Raw genomic sequence first — 24,340 nt, forward strand, 5'->3', positions numbered from 1 at the left:
AAAGGAATTTGCAAGAGAGCTGCTGGAATAAAATAAGAGCAAAAACTGCCCACTTTTCTCATGGTGACAGAACCTCTTTAAAAGGGAAGACTACTGCCTCCACCGTTACTGAAAGAGGGCTAGGACTCATCTTCATTGACAGAAGAAAATAGAAGAATCAAAAAAAATATTATTTAAAAAAATACTATCTCGTTATTTAAAAAAAAAAAAAGTTCTTTATTGGATATAAATGCAAAGCTGCAAAGCAAGTCTGACATTCCAAAGTGAGTTATATGAGAAATCAGCTTATTATCACCATTAATGTACTCATAGAAAAATCATCAGTTATCCTTTGGATTCCAGCAAGGATATAAATTAGGAAGCATTGTCATTATTGAAGTAATATTGGCCCGTGTTCTGTCCTCTAGTGGCTGCCAGTTGGTGCCTGGTTATGTAGAAGCGGCTGCATGAAAAGTCCAACTGTTCCTACAACGCAAACAATGATGAAAATCCATAGAAAGAGTCTGTCCACAACCATAGCTACGTACTTCCAATCTTCTATGATCTGTAAGCAAAATACACATATGAATTAATATCAGATCTTAGAATTGTACTGAATTCATTAGAGTAATCTGCATATTAATATAAATAGTAACGATAATGCAAAACAGCCTATAGATTGTTTAGCAGATAGCACATCCAGTTTATGGCCTTCATCACGATGACTATGATGTATTAATTAATTTTGCAATGGATTCTAAAAAAAAAGCAAGCTGTCAGGTTTCTGGGGTTTTTTTCTCATGGAAACCTCATTGAAAGGAACCAAAATGGTAGTGTGAACAGGTCCTAAACCAGTGAATATATAAGACTTAAAAGGGATTTCCATTTTTGGAAAACCCATCTTTCTCCGATGCAATTTGTTTTAAGAAAAAAAACTGTTCTATACTCACCCTCCCTGGGTCTAGTGTGGAGTCTACACTGCAGATCCAAGTGTCTGTTATTGTCTGCAGTGCTGATGTCATGTCGACCGCGCTGCAGCAAAACAGTGAGCTCATTGACTCTGAGCCGTCCATGCAGTCAACTACGGCAGAGCCATTGAGCTCAGTTATTGGCTGCAGTGCTGTTGACATGATGTCATCAGAACAGACAATAAGAGACACCAGGAGCAGCAGTGGAGACTCATTGTCGGACCTGGGGAGGGTGAGTATTGCATAGCTTTTTTTTTTTTTTTTTTAAACAAATTGCAGCTGAGAGAAAGTGGTTTTCTGAAAACTGTAAAACCCCTATAATGAGAAGATATCTAAACACATAAAAGCACAAGATAAACGAATATAATCTGTAACTACTTTTTGGATTGTAGCTATTGTAGTAAATCTAATTACAGGGGCTGTCTACGTTGTATTGGCTAGCAGTTCTGTACATCATCTACTAACATCTCTATGAAGCATTATTATTGTGCTGTACGCCATAGCCGTTGCTCAAATAAGAATATGTCCATGCAATGTCCATGTGTCGGTTATACCAGCAATAAAGTAAGTTGATCTCACAGGCACACTGATCAATTTTTATGATCCCACTGAAGAAATAAAAGGTCTTTTTTTTTGCTGATTTATCGCAAAAAAATCAATATATTAGAGTAAACAAATTTTTGGAACATAATTAAAATTCTGCATAAGAAATGAAAGGTAATAAAATTAAATGAACCCTTTTAAGATCTGGCGATTAGTAATTTTTGCACTTTTTATTTTTCCACCAGTATAGATGTATGACTGCTTGTTTTTTGGGGCGGGGTTTTTTGCGGGATAATTTGTAATTTTAATGCAATTCCAAGTAGAGTGAATTGGTGAAGAAAAAAATGCAGTTCTGCTATTGTTTTTACGTTTTGTATGTATTGCATTCATTTCGCTGTAAAAATGACCTGACCATATAATTCTTCAGGTCAGTATGACTACAGAGATACTAAACTTAAATGGTTTGTTTATATTTTAGTAGTTAAAAAAATTCAACACTTCATAAAAAAAATATGTTGATATTTTCTATTTATCCATTGATAGGCATTTACAAGGAATCGTTTTTTGTGCACCAAGCTGACATTTTTATTGATACCATTTTGGGCTAAATACAATGTCTTTATTGCTTTTTATTGCATTTTTTTTGGGGGGAGGGGGATAAAATACAATTGTGGTGCATCAATTTCTTTTTCTTTTTGGCATAGTTTACATTATTAAATATTCTGATACACTGGTCTTTTACAGGCAAGAAAATACCAAATATATTTATTTTTTCTAGATTTTCTTTATTGAGGAAAAGAGGAGTGATTTAAACTCTGTAGATTTAATGATGAGCAGATGATTGTATGGACCAAACTAAAGGAAGATTTTTTTTTCTCATTTGCCAATTATTTAAACAAGGCTAAAGAAAAAGTATGGCCACAAATATATTATTATTACATTATGATAGTCACCATCCATCTGATAATAAAAAAATTCTAATTTTTGAGATTGTGGTGAATTAATTCTATGGGAAATTCCTATTTCAGTCACAGGAGATAATCGTTATTGCTGAAGCCTTTGATATATCTTGATATTAGCAAATAGGAAAATGGATAAGAAGAAGCGGATTCATTTTTCATTTCAGTATAACCTGATGGTAGACTAGATACTAACTGATGATTTGGACCTAAGAGGACTTAGATTCTCCTAGTATTATTTTTCAGATGTTGCAGTAGTAAAGATGTTACTGGTTCTTGGTTAAATAACAGTCTACCCAAGGGCATAGAGTTTATACTGTGCCGTTCACGTTAAATCGTTTATGTGGTGTTCTATAAGCTGTATTACACTAGGAAGATATTATGTCTTCAAAAGATTTAGACATGCAAACAGTCTATTCGCAAAGGAAGAGAATAACGTCCACCATTTGGAAGTAGCAATCCAAAAGTCAATATCGGCCCTTTAGGCCACGTTCATACGTTGAGTATTTCAGCTTATTACTGAGGTAAAAAAAACTCACCAAATTCTCAACATGTGCACGTGGCTTTAAAGTAATGTGCATTTAAATTCCCAGGGGAGCATTGCATGGTCCATAAGTTTCACCATCTTGGCGACCTCGGCAAGGAGAAACTCTATCTGTGTCACCCTGGCCTGGATGCCACAAGTGTAATTAAAGCTGTGTCTGAGAGCAAGGGGGAGGTTCTCTAGTCAGGGGAACATTAGCATGCAATGCCTCCTGTCTCAGGCCAGTAGGGGGAGCTGGCTGCCCCTATAAAAGCTGGTACTGGGGGCAGGGTTAGGGAGAACTTGATGGCCTGTCTCAGCACTGAGACTTGTCCCAGAGCAGAGCAGGGACAGACAGTTGCACTGCACCTAAGAGGATGTGTGGCAGGAGGAGAGCCACAAGCCAGAGACAAGAGGCGAAGAGAGCCTGTCTTGGCAAAAAGAGGACTTAATTTACCAGACTTTGGTGTCTGAGGCTGAGAGGATTCTACATCCTCCAGCAGATAACCAGTCCGCAAGGGACTGTAAAGGACTTGGGGTAGGACAGGCCTCCACCTGGTTAAGGCTCCCCGTTGTATTGGTGATATGGACACCCGGTCACAGGCCACACTGTGACCTTAAGAACTCAATTTGTGCGTCGTCTGTCTATTAATGTTTTATTGTTATGCATATTGTCTTTGTTTATTGTTTAGTCCCGGAGTACTAAATTTCACTAGGGGGGAATGTGTCACCCTGGCGTGGATGCCACAAGTGTAATTAAAGCGGTGTCTGAGAGCAAGGGGGAGGTTCTCTAGTCAGGGGAACATTAGCATGCAATGCCTCCTGTCTCAAGCCAGTAGGGGGAGCTGGCTGCCCCTATAAAAGCTGGTACTGGAGGCAGGGTTAGGGAGAACTTGATGGCCTGTCTCAGCACTGAGACTTGTCTCAGAGCAGAGCAGGGACAGACAGTTGCACTGCACCTAAGAGGAAGTGTGGCAGGAGGAGAGCCACAAGCCAGAGACAAGAGGCGAAGAGAGCCTGTCTTGGCAAAAAGAGGACTTAATTTACCAGACTTTGGTGTCTGAGGCTGAGAGGATTCTACATCCTCCAGCAGATAACCAGTCTGCAAGGGACTGTATATTCCTTGGCCTAAGAAGCCTGGAGGCCCTGCCACAACCGAAGGGACCAGCAAAGCCGTACCAGGCTGGGAGCAGAAAGGAACCCACGTCGCAGGCCATACAGGCAAGAATACACGGAAAGCTCGGAAACGTGGGCTGTTACCCTATAACGAGGAGATAGCCAGAAGGAGCGCAGAAAGTACGGTAGGCCTACACCCTCACCCTGACCAGGGCCAATTTCCCCGTTGCTCTCAGACATCCAGGTCCCCTCCTAGCTGGGACTGTTTATGGGTCCGTTTACCTGTTTCAGTAAAGACCCTGGACTGCAACCTATTGTCTGTGTGCTCCTTCGCGCCTCCAGCACTACCGGTACTGGGTCTCTCATCACCATCACTCCCACCATCCACTACACTGCCCTGGGGCCGCACTCTTCCCGTGGGGAGTCACACCATCCCAGCTGCACACCTCATCAGCCCCAGTGGTCTGCCTTGCAGCGGCGGTACCTAATGACCGCAAATCCACGGGTGGCGTAGTCGGACATAATCAATAGCACATAACGGACTACCACTGGCCTGACCACCCTGAGCCACGGAACCGGGTTGCCACTACTACTCCCATCGTTCCCTATTGCCCGGATCCGAGTGCCCCACGGCCCAGGGGGCGAGTCATATCCATTAGACTCCAAAAAATGTAGCAATACTGTTGCTCAGTAGTAACAGTAAAACAGTAATGTGATGACCTTTGCTGGTCCAAACATTGCAGAACATTGTTACGATACAAAACCCTTTGAATTGTAACGCGTAAGTGCTTTTACATTGAATTATTTGCGGCACTAAACAACCACCTATCGGTAAAGATTTCCTGATCGGTGGTCGTTTAATGGCCTGTTTAGACATGCAGATCAGCTTTATGGTGCGCACTGAACAATTTGTAATAGATCAATCAATGTACACAGGCTGCCATTGTTCTCAGCAGTGTGACTCCTGTTTACACAGGAAGTTGTGCTGCTATGAACAATAATTTTTTGTGCAGCACAAAAGATCATTTCACCCGAGGAACGGGTTTACACGGCAAGATTATCGTGAGACGAATGTTCTTAGGAATGCTTGTTCACAATAATCTTTCAGTGTAAATGCACTTTAATGTGTTAAAAAAATATTTTGTTGCTTGCTTATAACGATTTGTAGTGAATATTGTATTGCCTGGTATTTTGCATTACATTTTTTGAGTGTGTTTTCCTATGTAGTCTTAAAAGAACCTGGCAGCACGATTTTGTAATGTAAAGAAAAGACATGCTGTAATGAAGCTGTAATAGTGATTAAATTGTTACCTTTGGTGAAGAAATCCGCTCTGTGGCTCTTCTGTAATCGGCATTTGAAGTTTTCTGCTTAGATTTTGGTGCACAGGGGTCGGACTGTGCTCTGGGTCTTCTCCTCCCTGTCTGTGATTCCCCAGACCCTATGCCTGCTTTCTGTCTTTGTATGGCCGGCTTTTTCGGCTTGAAATCTCAGCAGTAACCTGTCTTTCACAGACCAGGGCAGGCTGAGGGGCTGGGGAATCACAGATAGAGGGGAAGACCCAGTTCACAGTCCGGCCCCTGAGCACCAAAATCTAATTAGCAGAAAACTTCAAATGCTGATTACAGAAGAACCACAACATGGATTTCTTCATCAAAGGTATCAATTTAATCAGTATTACAGCGCCATTACAGTCATGACTTTACATTACAAAATTGTGCCGACAGGTTCTCTTTAAGAATGCATATCTGAACACAATATAGCCATAGAAGTAATACTCAATACTCAAAATGTACAGTATTTGCAAGGAACTACATGTAATTAGTTCCTTTCTATCCACCTAACTTGTGCTTTTATTTTCAATATATTTGCATTTGCTGACTACGGACTAGAAACAAGAATTGGCTATATGCATTTCACGTATAGTAGGATGGTTCTTACACTTTGGTCTTCATCATCACTTTTCATGTGATCTGCGATGAAGTTCACACCTTCCATTGCGTCGTGAACCTGTGGAGAGAACTTTCTAACGTTTCTGTATCGGAAATCTTGGTTTCTATGATGTTCAACCTGTTCATTAACCCTCTGTCCATGCGATCTTGATGTTGCAGCATTTACAAGACAAGCAGAGTTTTTGCATGAGTCCGTCTGTTTTGCCCAAAGTTGTCCCCGTGGTTTTTGACCAGATGAGTTTTGTTCCGGGCGTCTCATAAAGAGGAAGATTGGAAGTTTTTCCAAAAAACAGTTTTTTACCCAGAGTGGCATGGTGTGTGTGCTAGGAGATCTGTGGTGGACATTGAGGACACAGACACTAGTGACTATGGAAAATGTCACCAGCACCATTGTAAACATTAAGTATTTTCCAATGAGAGGAACATCAAGAGAAGTCGGTGGTACAATTTTAGAAATTAAAAGCAGGAATACAGTCAGTGCTAGGAGAACTGATATACACAGGGTCATCTTCTGCCCACAGTCAGATGGCAAGTAAAATACCAATATGGCTAAAGAGGTTATAAGGATGCAGGGTATAATCAAATTAATGGTATAAAAAAGAGGCTTTCTTTTGATGATAAAATCATACGTAACATCAACATAGGTTGGATCGAGAGGGTTGACAGTTCTCCTTCCAGGAAGTTTAATGATATCCCATTCTCCACTTGGTGTGAAATCATCCATACTAGCCGAATCCGTGCTAAGAACAAGATCAATTTCTGTGTAATCGTATGTCCAAGAACGGAATTTTAAAGTGCAGTTTTGTTGATCAAAGGGGAAGTGCTTGACTTCAATTTTACATGCACTCTTGTAAATGGCTGGAGGTAGCCAAGCAATGCTGCCATTATTCTGCACAATTGCATTGGTGAAGAGGGAGACTTCATATGTCCCGTCAGCACTGGTAAAATAAATAGCACATGTTATAAAATAAGGCAAGACAAAGCACTAAAATCAGGAATAAATTGCATAAAAAGTACATTTCATTACTATAAAGGTAATTCTCACACACCAATGTTACTTGACCAACAGTGGCGACCAAAAGTTTTGCATTTTTTTTAAAAGTGTGATTACTTCTGTCTGGTTGTTGTGATGCCATTTTCCTAGTGATTTTAGTAAACCGTAAGCAAATGGTTGTCAGTAGTGTTGAGCGAGCACTAAACTGCTCGGGTGCTCGAAGCTCGGGCCGAGCTCACCGTGATACTTGGGTGCTCGACCCGAGCAACGAGCCAAATGTTAGTCTATGGAAGACCCGAGCATTTTTGTGGCGGCACCCCCGGCAGTCTGTAGAAAGCCTAAAAAGTGCCCAAAACGATAGTGACAGTGCTCAAAAGACATGGGGACTGCATGAGCATCGCCCCAGGAAGCATTTCTGACCCCCAGGTCACTGCTGTGAACAACGTGGTCAGAGGTATTAAGCCACTTTTACGGGCTCACAATAAAACGTTCAAAAACGAAACTGAAACGGTTTTCCTGTTAAATATGTTAAGGAGCTTCCTTTCCAGGGTAAAGACTTGTGTATAAGGTAAAATAAATAACCAAAAACAAAAATACTCCTCCACACCTTGGGCTATGTTCACAAGTAGCATTTTTTATGCGTTTTTGCACTTTTGTATTGCTTTCAACCGTGACAAATGCATTCACCGGAAAATGTCATTTTAATATTTTACAATCTTATCTGGCCATGTGCTGTGTGACACATGCATACAGTGCTGAAAAGACATGGGAACAGCATGGGGAAGACCCCTGGAAGCATCTCTGACACCCAGGTCAATGCCTAAAAGTGTGCCCATCAGAAGGGATGCTTGCCGCATCAGAAGATGCAGACTTGCAACTATCCCCGTGCAAGTCCTTGTCCCAGGGCAGTGTTCAATTGTACCTCCCCCATTCCTTGCAATGCAAGCGCAAGTATGCAGCCTGCCACCCACCCATGCCCAGGCTGCAATACCATACTGCTAGCTTGCTTGCACTTGAAATTGGGCCTTTTAGGCATGTGGAGGCGGAATCTGGCCACCACGTTATGGCTGCGTCGGTGGCCTGGTATCCATCCTCAGTCCCCAGCCGCCCGGCGGCTGGGTGTCCACGCTCGGTCCCCAGCCGCCAGGGGGCGGCCGGGTGTCCATAAACAGTCCCCAGCCGCCCCTATTTCTCCTGTCAACTTCCCCCCATACACTTTTCTTAGCCCGGCCTGCTTTAGGGCAGCATTGGACGAGCCCACCAGAGAACCAGACTCCTCCGGTGGGCCCCGGCTTCTCCATCAGGGGAGTTGAGAGTGCCAAGGTGAGGAGCATGATGATGATAGAAGATAGCATCTGCTTTGTTTTCTTGGAATGCAAGAGTAAGTGTGCAGCCTGCCACCCACCCACCCCCAGGCTGCAATACCATACAGCTAGCTTGCTTGCACTTCAAATTGGGCCTTTTAGGCATGTGGAGGCGGAATCTGGCCACCACGTCATGGCTGCGTCGGCGGCCAGGTATCCATACTCAGTCACCAGCCGCCCGGCGGCCGGGTGTACACGCTCGGTCCCCAGCCGCCAGGGGGCGGCCGGGTGTCCATAAACGGTCCCCAGCCGCCCTGCGGCCGGGTGTCCACACACGGTCCCCAGCCGCCTGGGGGGCGGCCGGGTGTCCATAAACGGTCCTCAGCCGCCCCTATTTGAAGGACAGCCTAACACAAACACATGGACAAGTGAATGTGGCCAGGAATGGTCCATCTCACGCCTTCACACTGGGTTAATATTGTGGAAGCCGGGACACAGTTGGACACTGGGATGCAACACGTCCTCCAGACATAGAGGATTGCGGGTCCTGAGTCAATCAGGCTTCAACACAAAGTTCAAAAGGTAGACAGCAGCAGTGGTCGGCCTCCTACACAACGAGTAAATTATTCATGATCATGAGGCCATCCATCTCCTCAGCTTTCTGTTCCTTGGAATGCAAGTGCATGTATGTAGTAGCGGCTAGGCCTGAGGTGGTCAGCGTTTTGGCGCATATCCTACCTCCTCCGAGGATTGCTGGATGTTTTCCTGCTACTATCCCAGTTCTATGACTCCTGTTAAAACAAAGCTTCAGGTGATGAATAATGGATGAGGTGGTGGCAAAGGAGAAAGAGCAGGATGAACAGGGACCATTCACATCAATATCAGGCCAGTCAACCACACATGTCTTGTAGGATATGTTTCTGTACCAAAAGGAGCAGTTATAGGGCATACAGTGAGTGCAATGCCTACCAAAAATTTCGAGGCACTCCAATGCCCCTTGGAAGTGACATGGAGGTCAGAGGGCCTTAACTAAACCATTTTCTCCATTTATACAACTGGGTCTTCTGTGCACTGTTGGCCTAAGCAGTGAATGGAAGGCTTTCCAAAAATTATGAGGAACTGCAATGGTCCTTGAAACAGACGTGGATTACAGCGTACTAAAAACCTTCTACCCTTTATTGGGGATTGGGTCTCCCTTAGTGTTCGCCTATGCATTGAAAAGCCAAAGCTGACTAAAATTAGGAGGAAATCCAATGCCCGTTGGAAGAGCTGTGGAGTTCAGAATGGTTTAACAAGACGGTTTTAATGCCCCTTGGAAGAGACGTGGAGGTCACAGTAGCTTAACAAGACGGTTTTAATGCCCCTTGGAAGAGACGTGGAGGTCGCAGTAGCTTAACAAGAAGGTTTTAATGCCCCTTGGAAGAGACGTGGAGGTCGCAGTAGCTTAACAATACGGTTTTAATGCCCCTTGGAAGAGACGTGGAGGTTGCAGTAGCTTAACAAGACGGTTTTAATGCCCCTTGGAAGAGACATGGAGGTCGCAGTAGCTTAACAAGACGGTTTTAATGTCCCTTGGAAGAGACGTGGAGGTCGCAGTAGCTTAATAAGACGGTTTTAATGCCCCTTGGAAAAGAAGTGAAGGTTGCAGTAGCTTAACAAGACGATTTTAATGCCCCTTGGAAGAGACGTGGAGGTCGCAGTAGCTTAACAAGACGGTTTTAATGCCCCTTGGAGAAGTGGTGGAGGTTGCAGTAGCTTAACAAGATGGTTTTAATGCCCCTTGGAAGAATGGTGGAGGTCGCAGTAGCTTAACAAGACGGTTTTAATGCCCCTTGGAGAAGTGGTGGAGGTCGCAGTAGCTTAAAAAGACGGTTTAAATGCCCCTTGGAAGAGACGTGGAGGTCGCAGTAGCTTAAAAAGACGGTTTTAATGCCCCTTGGAAGAGACGTGGAGGTCACAGTGGAATAAAAAGACAATATCAATGCCCCTGGGAAAAGTGGTGGAGGTCGCAGTAGCTTAATAAGACGGTTTTAATGCCCCTTGTAAGAGCGGTGGAGGTCGCAGTAGCTTAAAAAGACGGTTTTAATGCCCCTTTGAAGAGACGTGGAGGTCACAGTGGAATAAAAAGACAATATCAATGCCCCTTGAAAATGTGGTGGAGGCCGCAGTAGCTTAACAAGATGGTTTTAATGCCCCTGGGAAAAGTGGTGGAGGTCGCAGTAGCTTAAAAAGACGGTTTAAATGCCCCTTGGAAGAGACGTGGAGGTCACAGTAGCTTAAAAAGACGGTTTTAATGCCCCTTGGAAGAGACGTGGAGGTTGCAGTAGCTTAACAAGACAGTTTTAATGCCCCTTGGAAGAGACGTGGAGGTCGCAGTAGCTTAACAAGACGGTTTTAATGCCCCTTGGAGAAGTGGTGGAGGTTGCAGTAGCTTAACAAGACAGTTTTAATGCCCCTTGGAAGAATGGTGGAGGTCGCAGTAGGTTAACAAGACGGTTTTAATGCCCCTTGGAGAAGTGGTGGAGGTCGCAGTAGCTTAAAAAGATGGTTTAAATGCCCCTTGGAAGAGACGTGGAGGTCGCAGTAGCTTAAAAAGACGGTTTTAATGCCCCTTGGAAGAGACGTGGAGGTCACAGTGGAATAAAAAGACAATATCAATGCCCCTAGGAAATGTGGTGGAGGCCGCAGTAGCTTAGCAAGACGGTTTTAATGCCCCTGGGAAAAGTGGTGGAGGTCGCAGTAGCTTAACAAGACGGTTTTAATGCCCCTTGGAAAAGTGGTGGAGGTCGCAGTAGCTTAAAAAGACGGTTTAAATGCCCCTTGGAAGAGACGTGGAGGTCACAGTAGCTTAAAAAGACGGTTTTAGTGCCCCTTGGAAGAGACGTGGAGGTTGCAGTAGCTTAACAACACAGTTTTAATGCCCCTTGGAAGAGATGTGGAGGTCGCAGTAGCTTAACAAGACGATTTTAAAGCCCCTTGGAAAAGTGGTGGAGGTCGCAGTAGCTTAACAAGACGGTTTTAATGCCCCTTGGAAGAGAAGTAGAGGTTGCAGTAGCTTAACAAGATGGTTTTAATGCCCCTTGGAAGAGACGTGGAGGTCGCAGTAGTTTTATAAGACGGTTTTAATGCCCCTTGGAAGAGACGTGGAGCAGTAGGGTTGAACGGACGAGTTCCAGTCAAGAAGTCTTTTATTTCTGCAAAGAACCGGAAGATCCGACTTGAGTTTGCCAAATAACACAGCCAATGGAAAGAGACAGATTGGTCTAAGGTGTTGTGGCCGGATGAATCCAAGTTCAATCTGTTTGGTAGTGATAGCAAGCACTATATATATCGTCCAATTGGAAAACGTAATGATGTAAGGTACCAGACACCTACAGTGAAACATGGTGGTGGCAATGTCATGGTTTGGGGCTGCTTTTCTGCATCTGCCATTGGCCCTCCATATAGAATTAATGGAAATATGAATGCTACAATGTACAAGAATATAATGGAGAATGTAATGCTGCCACATGGTAAAACCAAAGTAGGCATGGGATGAAAATTGCAGTAAGACAATGATCCTAAGTACACATCCAATTTAGTCAAAAATTGGTTAGCTGTAGCATCGGCATCTCTGCATCCTGCCGGGGAGAGATGCCGTTCCCCTTACCGCCGCGGTCCTGGCCCGGCGTCTTCCCGCTCCCCTGCTGCTGTGGCGCGCACCGCGATCAGCTTACCGGGCACTGTGCTTAGGGCGCGCTCCCTCCCTCTTAAAGGGGCCAACGGCCGGAGGACTTTCTCTATATTAGACACCTCCTCCAATATGGAGGTGCCTGTGCAAGGTTGTTGTTCAGTGTGCTAACATTTCCTCCAGCCCTCAGGTCCCGCTACCTGTCAGTCCTGCCTGCCAGTCTGTCTGTCAGTCCAGCCCGCCAGCCTGTCTAACAGTTCTGTCCTCCAGTCTGTCTACAGTTTTGCCCGCCAGCCTGCTTACCTGGAGCACCTGTCTGTAACCTGCCGTGCCCGCCAGTCTGCCTACCTGGAGCACCTGCCTGTAACCTGCCGTGCCCGCCAGTCTGCCTACCTGGAGCACCTGCCTGTTAACTGTCCTGTCCACCAGCCAGCCTATCTGGAGAACCTGCCTGTTACCTGTTGTGCCCACCAGCCAGTCTACCCGGAACACCGGCCAGTTACCTGCCATGCCCGCCTGCTCGCCTACCCGGAGCACCCGTCTGGCTATCTGCCGAACCAGCCTGCTTATCTACCCGGTCCACCCGTCAGCCTTCCTGCCATGCTCATCCGCTGTACCGGTCAGTTCCTGCCATCTGACCTGTGGGAGTCACCTCCTCTCACACAAGGTCGGTCCCAGAGTGGCACCTGGTCCACCTGCCTGGTTCCTCCCTGGTTCACGGAGTCGACTAAGCCGCCGTGTGACCTTGGTCGGGCCGAGTAGGCACTTAGTAACGCCACTCTGATCCCTCCTTGCTCCGAAGCATAGAGGTTCCAACAACCGGACTCGTAACATTAGCAAAGAAAAATGTTCGCCTGTTGCAATGGCCAAGACAATCACCTGATTTAAACTCTATAGAGCACCTTTGGGATGAGTTAGGGCGACAATTTGGGGCCCGTACACATAGCAATAAAGATGAATTGTTTGCAGATTTGCACATGGAATGGAGCAAGATCTCTCAAGATGTCCTGAAAACCCTAGTGGCTTCAATGCCCCGTCGGTGTAGTAAAGTAATTAAAGCTAGAGGTTATGCTACAAAATACTAAGTTATGGCACTGTAAACAATGAATTATTCTCTATGTTGTGATCAATAAATGGTATATGCAAAACTTTTGGCAGTCAGTTTTCTTTAATTAAATGACCATACCTATATTCAAAAGCATTGCGGTTAAAATTAAGGTCTAGCATGATGACAACTTCATGCACTTTCAATTCATCACCAGGGCATTGGAATCACAACAACCAGACAGAAGTAATCTTTTTTTTAAAAAATGCTAAACTTTTGGTTGCCACTGTATATTAATTTTAGTTCCCAAAGTAGTTTGTAAAGTAGTTCTGAAAGTCAAAATAATTAATGTATTTTCTAGATATATAATTGGCTCCAATCCTTAGGAGAAGGAAGAGGAATAGGGATGTAGTGCATATATTGACGGGAGATGCAATTAATGGAAATTGGACCCTTTTACATATATCTAGTATGGTGACCATTAGCCTAGACCACTATCCAAAGCCCAGTATAAAATCTTTTACGGTTAGCTGGCTTTTGTAATATTTTTGTCCATAGCAAACACTGCCTAATATCTAAAGAAGAATAGTGAATAAGGAGTGCCTGTGTACAAACCCCTCTGAGCAATATATGGTATATTGACTATGAACATCTTGGAGGAACCTGCAATGTAACCTACAGTCATTCTATTACTAGTTGAATTTCCTACACTGAGTAAAGGTAAAACATTTAGCCTTAAAATATAAATCAAGTGTTTGGAGCAATTTCAAAATATGAATATTCATTTTGGAAACAAAAGTCCGTTGGCTACCCATCATGTGTCAACTACAGACTGCCAACTGTGTATTACGTAAGCCAATACTCGACCAAATAGGCTAAAGAATAGTGATGAGCGAGCATGCTCGCTACTGCTCGGTGCTCGCCTGAGCATTTCACTGCTCGAGATGCTCGGCGCTCGCTGAGTATTTCTGGGGTTGCTCGGCGGGAGCTCGGGTCCCCTCCCTGCATGTTTGGCGCTCTTCAGAGCACCAATCAACATGCAGGGATTGTCTGCCACACACTGTAATGCCGCAGCCATGGTGGTTGTGGCATTACAGTGATTGGATAGCCGCACAGCGTCATCAGGTCTATATATCAGACCTGGCGCCGCCATGCTCGTCACAGTCACTCCGGAATTAGACAGTGTAGGGAGAGCAACTGCTGAGTCAGGGAGAGATTTGCTTGTGTATTAGGTAGTGTAGGGAGAAAAACCGTACATTGCACATATCCATCTTAACAAACAGTCCTTTTGAGGACTAACTAATCCATATGCAGAGATATCAAGCAGGCAGTGTATACAGGCAGGCAGGGTATACAGCAGACTGCAGTGCATATAGCACAAGAGGCTCCATTCCAATTCTGCCTTCTGCTGCTGTTAGATATTTCTATACAAAGGCCCAGGTCTCGGGGGCCAGGAATACTTTTTTTTGGATCTTAATCCTCATTATTTGCTTAAAAAGCAATCCCGAGAACAACGTTTTTCTACGGCATTTGCTTGTTGGCACTGCAGAATACAGCCAGGTCCTTTCCATATTACAGCGCTAGAAATCCAGCTATTTAAAACTGTGTTTTCTCCGTCACATGGATCACAAATATGTTTTTAGAAAATACTGCCATTTTTGGCCTCCATTCCAATTTTTTTTCACTGAGTCAGCGACATTTTTGACACCGGTTTGCTGTTCAAACTAGTTACCTACAGGCAAGGTATTTAAAACTCTGTTTTTTCCGTCACACGGATCACATATACATTGTCAGAAAATACTGCCATTTCTGGCCTCCGTTAAAAATTTCCTTCAGTGTGTCAGTGAAGCAATTCACACCAGTTTGCGGTTCAAACTACTTACCTACAGGCCAAGTACTTAAAACTCTGTTTTCTCCGTCACATGGATCACATATACGTTGTCAGAAAATACTGCCATTTTTGGACTCCATTAAAAATTTCTTTCAGTGGGTCAGTGAAGCAATTCCCACCAGTTTGCTGTTCAAACTACTTACCTACAGGCCAGGTATTTAAAACTCTGTTTTCTCTGTCACACGGATCACATATAAGTTCGTTCCAAACTCAGTAATTTGTAGTGAGCGTGGAAGATACTGTACTCCATTTAAAATGGGCAAGGCACGTGGCAAGGGACGGGGAACTGGACGTGATGGTGATGGTGCATGCAGAGGCCGAGGACAAGGCCGTGGGCAAGCTGAAATTTTGCCACAACAAACACCCACATCTTCTCGCCTGACCTTCCTGTTCCAATTCCATGGGGACCGCAGCACACCACTATTAAACCCAGAGCAGTGTCGAAAGGTTGTTGGTTGGATAGCGGATAATGCTTCCAGTCACTTAGCCACCACCACCACCCTGTCTTCCACACGGTCAAGTCTCAGTAGCCGTGAGTCTGGCCCGCATATTCCTCACCCTGATCCTCCTTACTCCCAACATGCCGAGTGCCCCGAGACAACTGATCCCATACTTGGAGACTGTTCATTTTTCCATTTATAGATTCGGGCCTCTCGCCCAGTCCACTTGAAGCGGGGCAAGAGGAGATCGCGTGTAGCGATGCCCAAATATTTGAGCAGCCACGGTCACACGAAGGCGACGGTTGGAAAGTGTCACAAGAGGTGGACGATGATGTGACACAATTGCCAGAAAGTCAGGAGGAGAACCAGGGTGCGGAAGTGGAAGACGAGGTGGTTAATGATATAGTAACTGACCCAACCTGGCAGGAGGACATGCAGAGCGAGGACAGCACCACACAGGGGGAGGGAGGCAGAGCACCCCAACAGGCCGGAAGAAGCAGTGTGGTGGCAGCAGACAGAAGGCAGGCAGCCGTTCCCCGTAACACCAACACAAAGGAAGTTGCCAGTACAACTGTTAGGTCTTCCCGAGTCTAGTTGTTTTTTAAAAATTCTGCCGATAACCCCAAAAAGGCCATTTGCACCACCTGCCAGGCCAGCATCAGCAGGGGTGGCAAAACGACCAGCCTGACCACGACCAGCATGATCAGGCACATGGCAGCAAAGGACCAGACTTTGTGGGCCGAACCCTAGGGTCCAGGAACAGTGTCTGCAGGTGGCACCATGTCCATGTTGCATGTGAAGATGCCTCCTGCCCTGCGCCTGTCGTTGCGCACTCTCAAGTAGCAGCATCAGGAAGCACATCTATGTCCTTGTCCCAGCGCAGCGTAAAGTTGTCCATACCCCAGTCCTTGGAACGCAAGCGCAAATATGCAGCCAACGCCCCACAGGCCACACTACTAAATTCTCACATTTCACGACTGCTTGCGCTCGAAATGTTGCCTTTTAGGCTCGTGGAGACGGAAGCATTCCGCAACTTGATAGCGGCGGCCGTCCCTCGGTACTCGGTCCCCAGGCGCCACTATTTCTCCTGGTGTGCCGTCCCCACCTTATACAAGTACGTGTCCCAAAACATTAGCCGTGTCCTCAACAACGCAGTTACCGGAAAAGTCCACCTAACCACGGACACGTGGACAAATGCTTGTGGGTAGGGATGGTACATCTCGCTGACGGCACACTGGGTTAACATAGTGGAAGCCGTGACCCAGTCAGACCTTGGGATGGAACACATCCTCCCAATGCCAAGGATTGCGGGCCCTAGGTCAATCTAGGTTGCCCCCACGGTCTCCAGCTCCTGCACCTCATCCTCCTCAGCCTCCTCCTCCTCTTCAGCCTTCATCTCCGAAATAACCACATCAGACACAAGCTGGAAGCACTCCAGCACTGCCTCGGCCAAGCGGCAACAGGCTACGCTGAAGCTAATATGCTGAGGTGACAAACCGCACAATGCTGAAGAGTTGTGGACAGTTCTGAAAGAGCAGGCAGATCTGTGGCTCACACCGCTGAACCTACAGCCAGGCATGGTCGTGTGTGACAATGGCTGGAACCTGGTAGCGGCTCTGAGGCGAGGCGAGCTCACACACGTACGATGCCTGGCCCATGTGCTTAATCTCATGATTCAGCGGTTTCTCAAATCCTACCCGGAGCTGCCGGATCTGCTTGTTAAAGTACGCTGCCTGTGTGCCCATTTTAGAAAGTCAGCTACAGCTTCCGCCGCCCTTGCCATGTTTCAGCAGCGTTTGCAGCTTCCGGCTCACAGACTGGTGTGTGATGTCCCCACGTGTTGGAACTCTACACTGCAGATGTTGGGAAGGATTTGTGAGCAGAAGAGGGCAGTAGTTGAGTACCAGCATCAACAAGTCCATCGGTATTCAGTTCAGACTCCACACATAAGACCTCAGGAGTTGACATGGATGTCAGACATATGTACCATCCTCCAAAACTTTGAGGACTCCACCAAGATGGTGAGGGGCGATGACGCCATAATTAGCATCACCATCCCGCTTCTCTGTCTTCTGAAATGCTCTCTGCTCACAATCAAAGAGGATGCACTGCAGGCGGAGCACGATGAGATGGAGCAAGGAACCATACAGGGTGATTATACACAGCCAAGCCTCATCTCATCCCAACGTGGATTGAGTGACAATGAGGAAGAGGAGGAGGAGGAAGGACAGGAGCTAGTTTCATGCACTATAGACGGTACTACCTGCACAGCTGTCATACCGTCTGTTCAGCATGGATGGTCAGAGGGCAGAGAGGAGGAGGAGGAGGAGAGCATGGTCAGTCATCCTCTTGGTGAGGACACGGAAGTCTTGCCTGTTAGTAGTCTGGCACGCATGGCTGAGTTTATGTTATGCTGCCTTTTCCATGATCCTCGCGTTCTCAAAATTTTGGGTGACAGTCATTACTGGTTGATGACACTTCTAGACCCACGCTACAAGGAGAACTTTATATCTCTTCTTCCTGAGGCGGACAGGTCTACAAAAATGGGGCTGTACCAGAAGGCCCTTGTTGCGGAACTATTACAAAAATTCCCATCTGAAAACGCTGGCGGCAGACGGCACACTTCGCTGGACAACCAAGGAGTACAGGCGAGAGAGACACAACTTCAATCCAGCAGAGGCAGGGGAACACTGTCAAAGTTCTGGGAGAGTTTTCTCAGATCCTCCCATCGCACAGGCCCTGAGGCGCGGGGTACTCTCACAAGGAGTGCAAAGTTTGGGAAGATGCTGAGGGAGTACCTTGCAGACCGTACCAACGTCCTCCATGATTCCTCTATGCCTTATAATTATTGGGTATCCAAGCTGGATACGTGGAATGAACTGGCTCTCTATGCCTTAGAGGTCCTGGCCTGCCGCCAGCGTTTTATCAGAGCGGGTTTTTAGTGCCGCTGGTGGAATTATAACTGATAAGCGCATCCGCCTGTCAACTGAAAATGCTGACAGGCTGACTCTTATAAAAATGAACAAGGGCTGGATTGGGCCAGAATTCTCAACACCACCGAATGATAGCTAAGTAACATAAACTCAAATCCAGTGTCTTTTCTTGGGAGGTGTATTCCCATGCACCTTTTCACACCCACACATGGGTATACGCTTCCTGATGTTGGCTATTTGCTCTTGTCCTCCTCCTTCTCCTTCATGTATACCCCCCATGGGTAAATATTTGTCAGCCCATACACTTAGTGCATGGGCATTACAAGTATAGGAGGCCCGCTCCTTTCTAATGGGAACATTTTTTTATGAGGCCTTCCTCCACGTGTCTTCTAAGGGGCATTGAAGTGCCTCCAAATTTTTGGCAGCCCTTGCATTCACTGCATAGGCCAACACTATGGGAAACTCTCTCCTTTCTAATGGGAATTTGTCATTACTGTGGCCCTGCTCTATGTGTCTTTAATTTCTTAGTGGGGTTTTTCCTAAATTTGGTCAGCCGTTGAACTCACTGCATACCCTATAACTGTATAGCAGACCCTCTCCTTTCTAATTGGAACATGTCATACTTGTTACTGAGGCCCTGCTCTGTGTGTCTTTAAATTCTTAGTGGGGTTTTTCCTAAATTTGGTCAGCCGTTAGACTCACTGCATACCCTATAACTGTATAGCAGACTCTCTCCTTTCTAATGGAAATTTGTCGTTACTGTGGCCCTGCTCTGTGTGTCTTTAATTTCTTAGTGGGGTTTTTCCTAAATTTGGTCAGCCGTTGGACTCACTGCATACCCTATAACTGTATAGCAGACCCTCTCCTTTCTAATAGGAAAATGTCGTACTTGTTACTGTGGCCCTGCTCTATGTGTCTTTAATTTCTTAGTAGGTTTTTTTCTAAATTTGTTCAGCCGTTGGACTCACTGCATACCCTATAACTGTATAGCAGACCCTCTCCTTTCTAATGGGAACATGTCGTACTCGTTACTGTGGTCCTGCTCTATGTGTCTTTCAGAGTCCCTCCATCATCAATGAAATAGGATGTGTCTGATGATGTGTCACACACCACATTGCCAGATAAGGTTGTAAAATGTTAAAATGACATTTCCCGGTGAATGCATTTGCCTTAAAAAAAAACGTAAAAAAAAAACAGTAGGATCTTTCTTTAGTATAAAAACAGAGTCGCCAATGTAACCTCAATGTAATCACATTGTTCAGCTCCTGCACCTCCTTCTCCATCTCCGAAATGACCACATCAGTTACAAGCTGAAAGCACTGCAGCACTGCCTTGGCCAAGCGACAACAGGCTGTGCTGAAGATAACATGCTTAATGCTTAGGTGACAAACCGCCCAGCGCTGCAGAGTTGTTGAAAGCTGTAACACAGCAGTTTGATCTGTGGCTCTCACTGCTGAACATACAGCCAGGCATGGTCGTGTGTGACAATGGCCGGAAACCTGGTGACAGAGAAATGACAGCCGGAGTAGATATGGTTTCCCTCTACGCCAGTCCTTTCACTGAGCTAAAGAATATGGCTGTGGTGAAATACAACTCCCACTGAGAAGCCTTTTCAGATTGTAAAACATTGGGCCCACCAGAGGATTTGATTCTTCGGGCTCACCTTTCTCCCCAGCTCAAGAGCCACATAGCAGCTGCAAAGTTAGCACTATCATGAACTCTCCTGATGTAGAAGCCAGGGCACACCAGAGGATTCTTTGGTGGGACCGTCCAACCCTGCCGAGAAGCAGTCCTGGCTAAGAAAAGTGTGTGGGAAGGCTCCTGGACACTCTATGGCTGCTTTTTTACTGAGGTGGAAACCCACGCAAACACGGGGAGAACATACAAAATCCTTGCAGATGTTGTCCTTGCTGGGATTTGAACCCAGGATTCCAGCGCTGCAAGGCTTCAATGTTAACCACGCTAACCACTGATCCAATGTGCTGCCGTTCACCCTCTGATATCTAACAGGCTCTAGAAACGTGCACCTACCGCCACTCTATCTTCAGCTCCTTTGTGAGAAAATGTATTTGGGCAGCCACTCAGTCTACCAAATAAAATTCCTGAGAAGGAAATTGGGGAAGGCTTTGCTACTGGTACTGGGGGCAGTGCTAATACCATGGCGTCGCACCATAGTTTACTGGAAATATTCCAGGCTGGTAGGAGGCAAGCAGATTCCCACAGAAAAGTACGAGCAGTAATGTTCAGGGACCCGCGCTTGTAGAAGGCGGAGACAACACCGGGAGAAATAGTGGCAGCTGGGGACCGAGTATGGACACGAAGCATGAGGTTGTGAAAAGATTCCCCCTCCACAAGCCTAAAAGGCCACATTTCAAGTGAAAGCAGCTTTAGAGGACTTCCTGGGAGAAATCACAGCTGGAGTAGATATAGTTTCCTAAGTCCTTTCACCAAGCTAAAGAATATGGCTGTAGTGAAATACAACTCAGCAAAAAAAGCTGTGGACTGGCTCCGTACCGTCCCTGGCCACATTCACTTGACCACGTGTTTGTGGGTAGGCGGTCCTTCCCAGTAAGTTCACTGGGGAAGGTTGGTTGCATGGGGTGTCCATCAACCAGCCATCCTCCACTCCATCCATCTGGACCATCGAGATCATTTCATGCATGATAATGCCCAGTCTCATGCTGTACATAACACATCTGCATCTCTGGCTACTATGGGCATAAAAGGGGACAAACTTATGGTGTGGCACCCATGCTCCCCTGACCTCAACCCCATTGAGAACCTCTGGAGCATCATCAAAAGGAGTGTCTATGATGGCGGGAGGCAGTTCACATCTAAGCAACAGCTCTGGGAGAGTATTCTGTCCTCATGCAAAACAATTGAAGCAGAAACCATCCAAAACCTAACAAATTCAATGGACGAGAGAGTTCAGAAGCTCCTTTCGAACAAGGGGTCCTATGTGCAAATGTAACATCACCTAGAATAAAGTTTTGAGTTGAAAACTGTTTGATTTCAGTTTGTAATAACCTGCTAATGCTTATCATTTCAAAAATGACCATTTTTTTGTTCTTTATTAAAATGAAAAGGTTGAAAACTCTGCTGTGCATAATAATTTGGAACATGCATTTTGAGTGCAGTTTGAGTTTTTTATTTTTTTTAAAATATACTGTTATCATAGGCAGTTTGTATCAAAACCTTTCAATTGTACTCTAATAGTTATTTGACTGGAAAATTCCAATGACTGCAATTCATATAGGTAATTTGGGAAAATCTGAGAAAATATTATTTGCATAATAATTTGGAACACAGTGTACATTGGGCTCGTTGCTCGGGTCGAGCACCCGAGTATTCCAATGTGCTCGACCCGAGCAACGAGTACCCGAGCATTTTAGTGCTCGCTCATCACTACTAAGGAACAGACTACATCTAGAAAGTCTACTTGTGTTTTAGGAAATATGTGAAGAATTGCAATCACACAAGAAACCTGTCTTGTGAGAAAAAAATAAATATACTATATATATACTGCTCAAAAAAATAAAGGGAACACTTAAACAACAGAATATAACTTCAAGTAAATCAAACTTCTGTGAAATCAAACTGTCCACTTAAGAAGCAACACTGATTGACAATCAATTTCACATGCTGTTGTGCACATGGAATAGACAATAGATGGAAATTATTGGCAATTATCAAGACACCCTCAATAAAGGAGTGGTTCTGCAGGCGGGGACCAAAGACCACATCTCAGTACCAATGCTTTTGTAACGGGTCTGGGAGGTGGAACCTCTGAGCTACTATACAAAGGGGCAGTCCTTGTAAGGAAGCAGGTGGCTCCCAGGGAAGGCGGGCAGGTAGTCACGGCAAGTGACAGGAACAGTCTCTGGGTAGAAGGGCAGGAGGTCACGGCAAGTGACGGGAACAGTCTCTTGACAGGCGGGTGGTCACGGCAAGTGACAGCAGGGTAAGAGTCTCTAGACAGGCAGGTGGTCACGGCAAGTGACGGCAGAGCCTCCAGGTAGGCTAGCAGGCGGGTAGCAGGTGAGCACTCCCAGGTGAGCGGGTAAGAGTCTCTCGGCTGGCTGGCAGGAGGTCACGGCAAGTGACGGCAGAGCCTCCAGGTAGGCTAGCTGGCGGGTAGCAGGTGAGCGCTCCCAGGTGAGCGGGTAAGAGTCTCTCGGCTGGCTGGCAGGTGGTCACGGCAAGTGACGGCAGGTGGTCTCAGGCAGGTATCAGGCAGGAGCTTCCTGATCCGCCGGCGGACTGGTCCATAGACAGACTGGCGGATGCATGTAGACAGACTGTCGTACCGCAGGAATAAAAGCAGGTAGACAGAGCTGGAAAGCAGACTGGCAACGGAACCTGAGGGCTGAAGCAGAGGTGAAAGGCTTTGCAACAACTTTTCTCGGGCACCTCCATTTTGGGGGAGGTGCCTTATATATGGGAGCTCCACCGGCAATTGGCCGGAGACTCCTTAGGACGGCGCGCGCGGCCCCTTTAAGAGAGAGGGAGCGCGCCCTAAGCACAGTGCCCGGGAAGCGGCGAGCGCTGCCAGCAGCGCGGGAATAGGACGCCGAGGACGGAGCAGGGAGGTGAGAGGAACGGCGTCTCTGCCTAGCAGGAGGCAGGGACGCCGACGCTACAGCTTTCTGGCTGATGTTTTGGTCACTTTTGAATGTTGGTTGTGCTTTGACACTCGTGGTAGCATGAGACGGACTCTACAACCCACAGAAGTTGGAGGAAAGAGAACCACCGAATGATAGGTCCAATCATGCAAAGGATTATATAAATCACTTTTATTATGTAAAGGTAACAAATGGCACTACATGCAAAGAGAGAGCCGCATTGTAGAGTCCAAAACACAGAAAAAAATCACAAAGTATAATTTACATGATAAGCTGCATAATCCAAAACATGATAGTAATCAAACAGGTACAAGTATAGATCGTAATTGCTAGGAATCTAATTAACATATAGAGTGAGTCCCCTGAGAATCCCCTAAGAATCTAGGATAAAGAGCAGGTATATGATCAACCAACATATATAGGAGTACTATGTGTACTATAATACTAGCCATATCTATATCAAATATATATGTACAGGCAGTACCAAAGGGGCAACATACGGTCAATAGGAGAAAAATGTATAGCGTACCTGTGAGTACAGCAGCTGGTGTGAGTGGCACTCCGCGGCAAACCCCGACGCGCGTTTCGGACAACACGTCCTTCGTCAGGGGGTACCGTCTATATGAACCACCGTGTATATAAAGGGTAATGTGACCAATTGTAAGCCATGACATACTTAGTTAGTGTGACCCGTAATCGGAATCACATGGGGACACGTGCGCCCAGCTGTATGCCGGTGGATGGGGGCAGGAGGCGTGAGTGGTGCGCGCATGCGCCGTCAGGAGGAACCGGAAGCCGCGGGCGCCGCGTCATGCATCAGCCGACACCGGGTCAGGAAGGACCCGAGTCACATGACACATAGAGACGCACGCATCACAGCTACCCGGAACACAGACAGGGCATGCGCGCGACGCCAGCCAGATCCCCATGGCAACTGACACGCTATGAGAGGGAGCTGCCGTGTATGCACAGTAACTGGAGATGTACCAGACCAACATAAAATATAATGCAGAAAATCCACCAGAAAAAGAAGAAAGGAAAGTAAGTGTCTCATTTTTTCATTTTTTCACCATTCATCTACCCCCTTCCCCCCCTTTTTTCCGTTTTTCTTTTTTCTTTTTTCTTCTTACACCTTGATATATTTTGACTACTCAGTCAATGATACACTTTTATTCACTTTTTCTCATCATTTCACTTTTCTCTTCACCTTTTTCGTCCATCTCCACGTCTGCTCATTTTATTGCGACTATCTACTCTTCTCCATATTTGCTTGTGAGCATTTTACTCACACTGTGACATATGCATCTCACACTTCTGCTATTTCTCTTCATACATTGTTTCATATATCATATCATCTTTCATTCCTTCTGCTCATTGTCCTATATATCTGTCTCGTCTCATCA

At 45.9% G+C, this 24,340-nt stretch overlaps 1 protein-coding gene across 1 annotated transcript in view; it reads right to left on the reverse strand.

Annotated features, from left to right (window-relative positions):
- Window positions 1-222: 222 nt before the first annotated feature.
- The window catches only part of CHRNB4 (cholinergic receptor nicotinic beta 4 subunit), a 100,412-nt gene continuing 76,294 nt past the window's right edge, over window positions 223-24,340 (reverse strand). Inside the window, exons 5-6 of the mRNA XM_073652652.1 lie at window positions 6,028-6,976; window positions 223-544 (exon numbers count right to left, since the gene is read on the reverse strand). Coding sequence (XP_073508753.1) covers window positions 404-544; window positions 6,028-6,976 — 1,090 coding nt within the window. The 3' untranslated portion in view covers window positions 223-403. The remainder of the gene's footprint in view (window positions 545-6,027; window positions 6,977-24,340) is intronic.

This window comes from Phyllobates terribilis, unplaced genomic scaffold, assembly GCF_046119375.1.
Source record: "Phyllobates terribilis strain yellow unplaced genomic scaffold, ASM4611937v1 Scaffold_11__3_contigs__length_659146591, whole genome shotgun sequence".
Lineage (NCBI taxonomy): Eukaryota > Metazoa > Chordata > Amphibia > Anura > Dendrobatidae > Phyllobates > Phyllobates terribilis.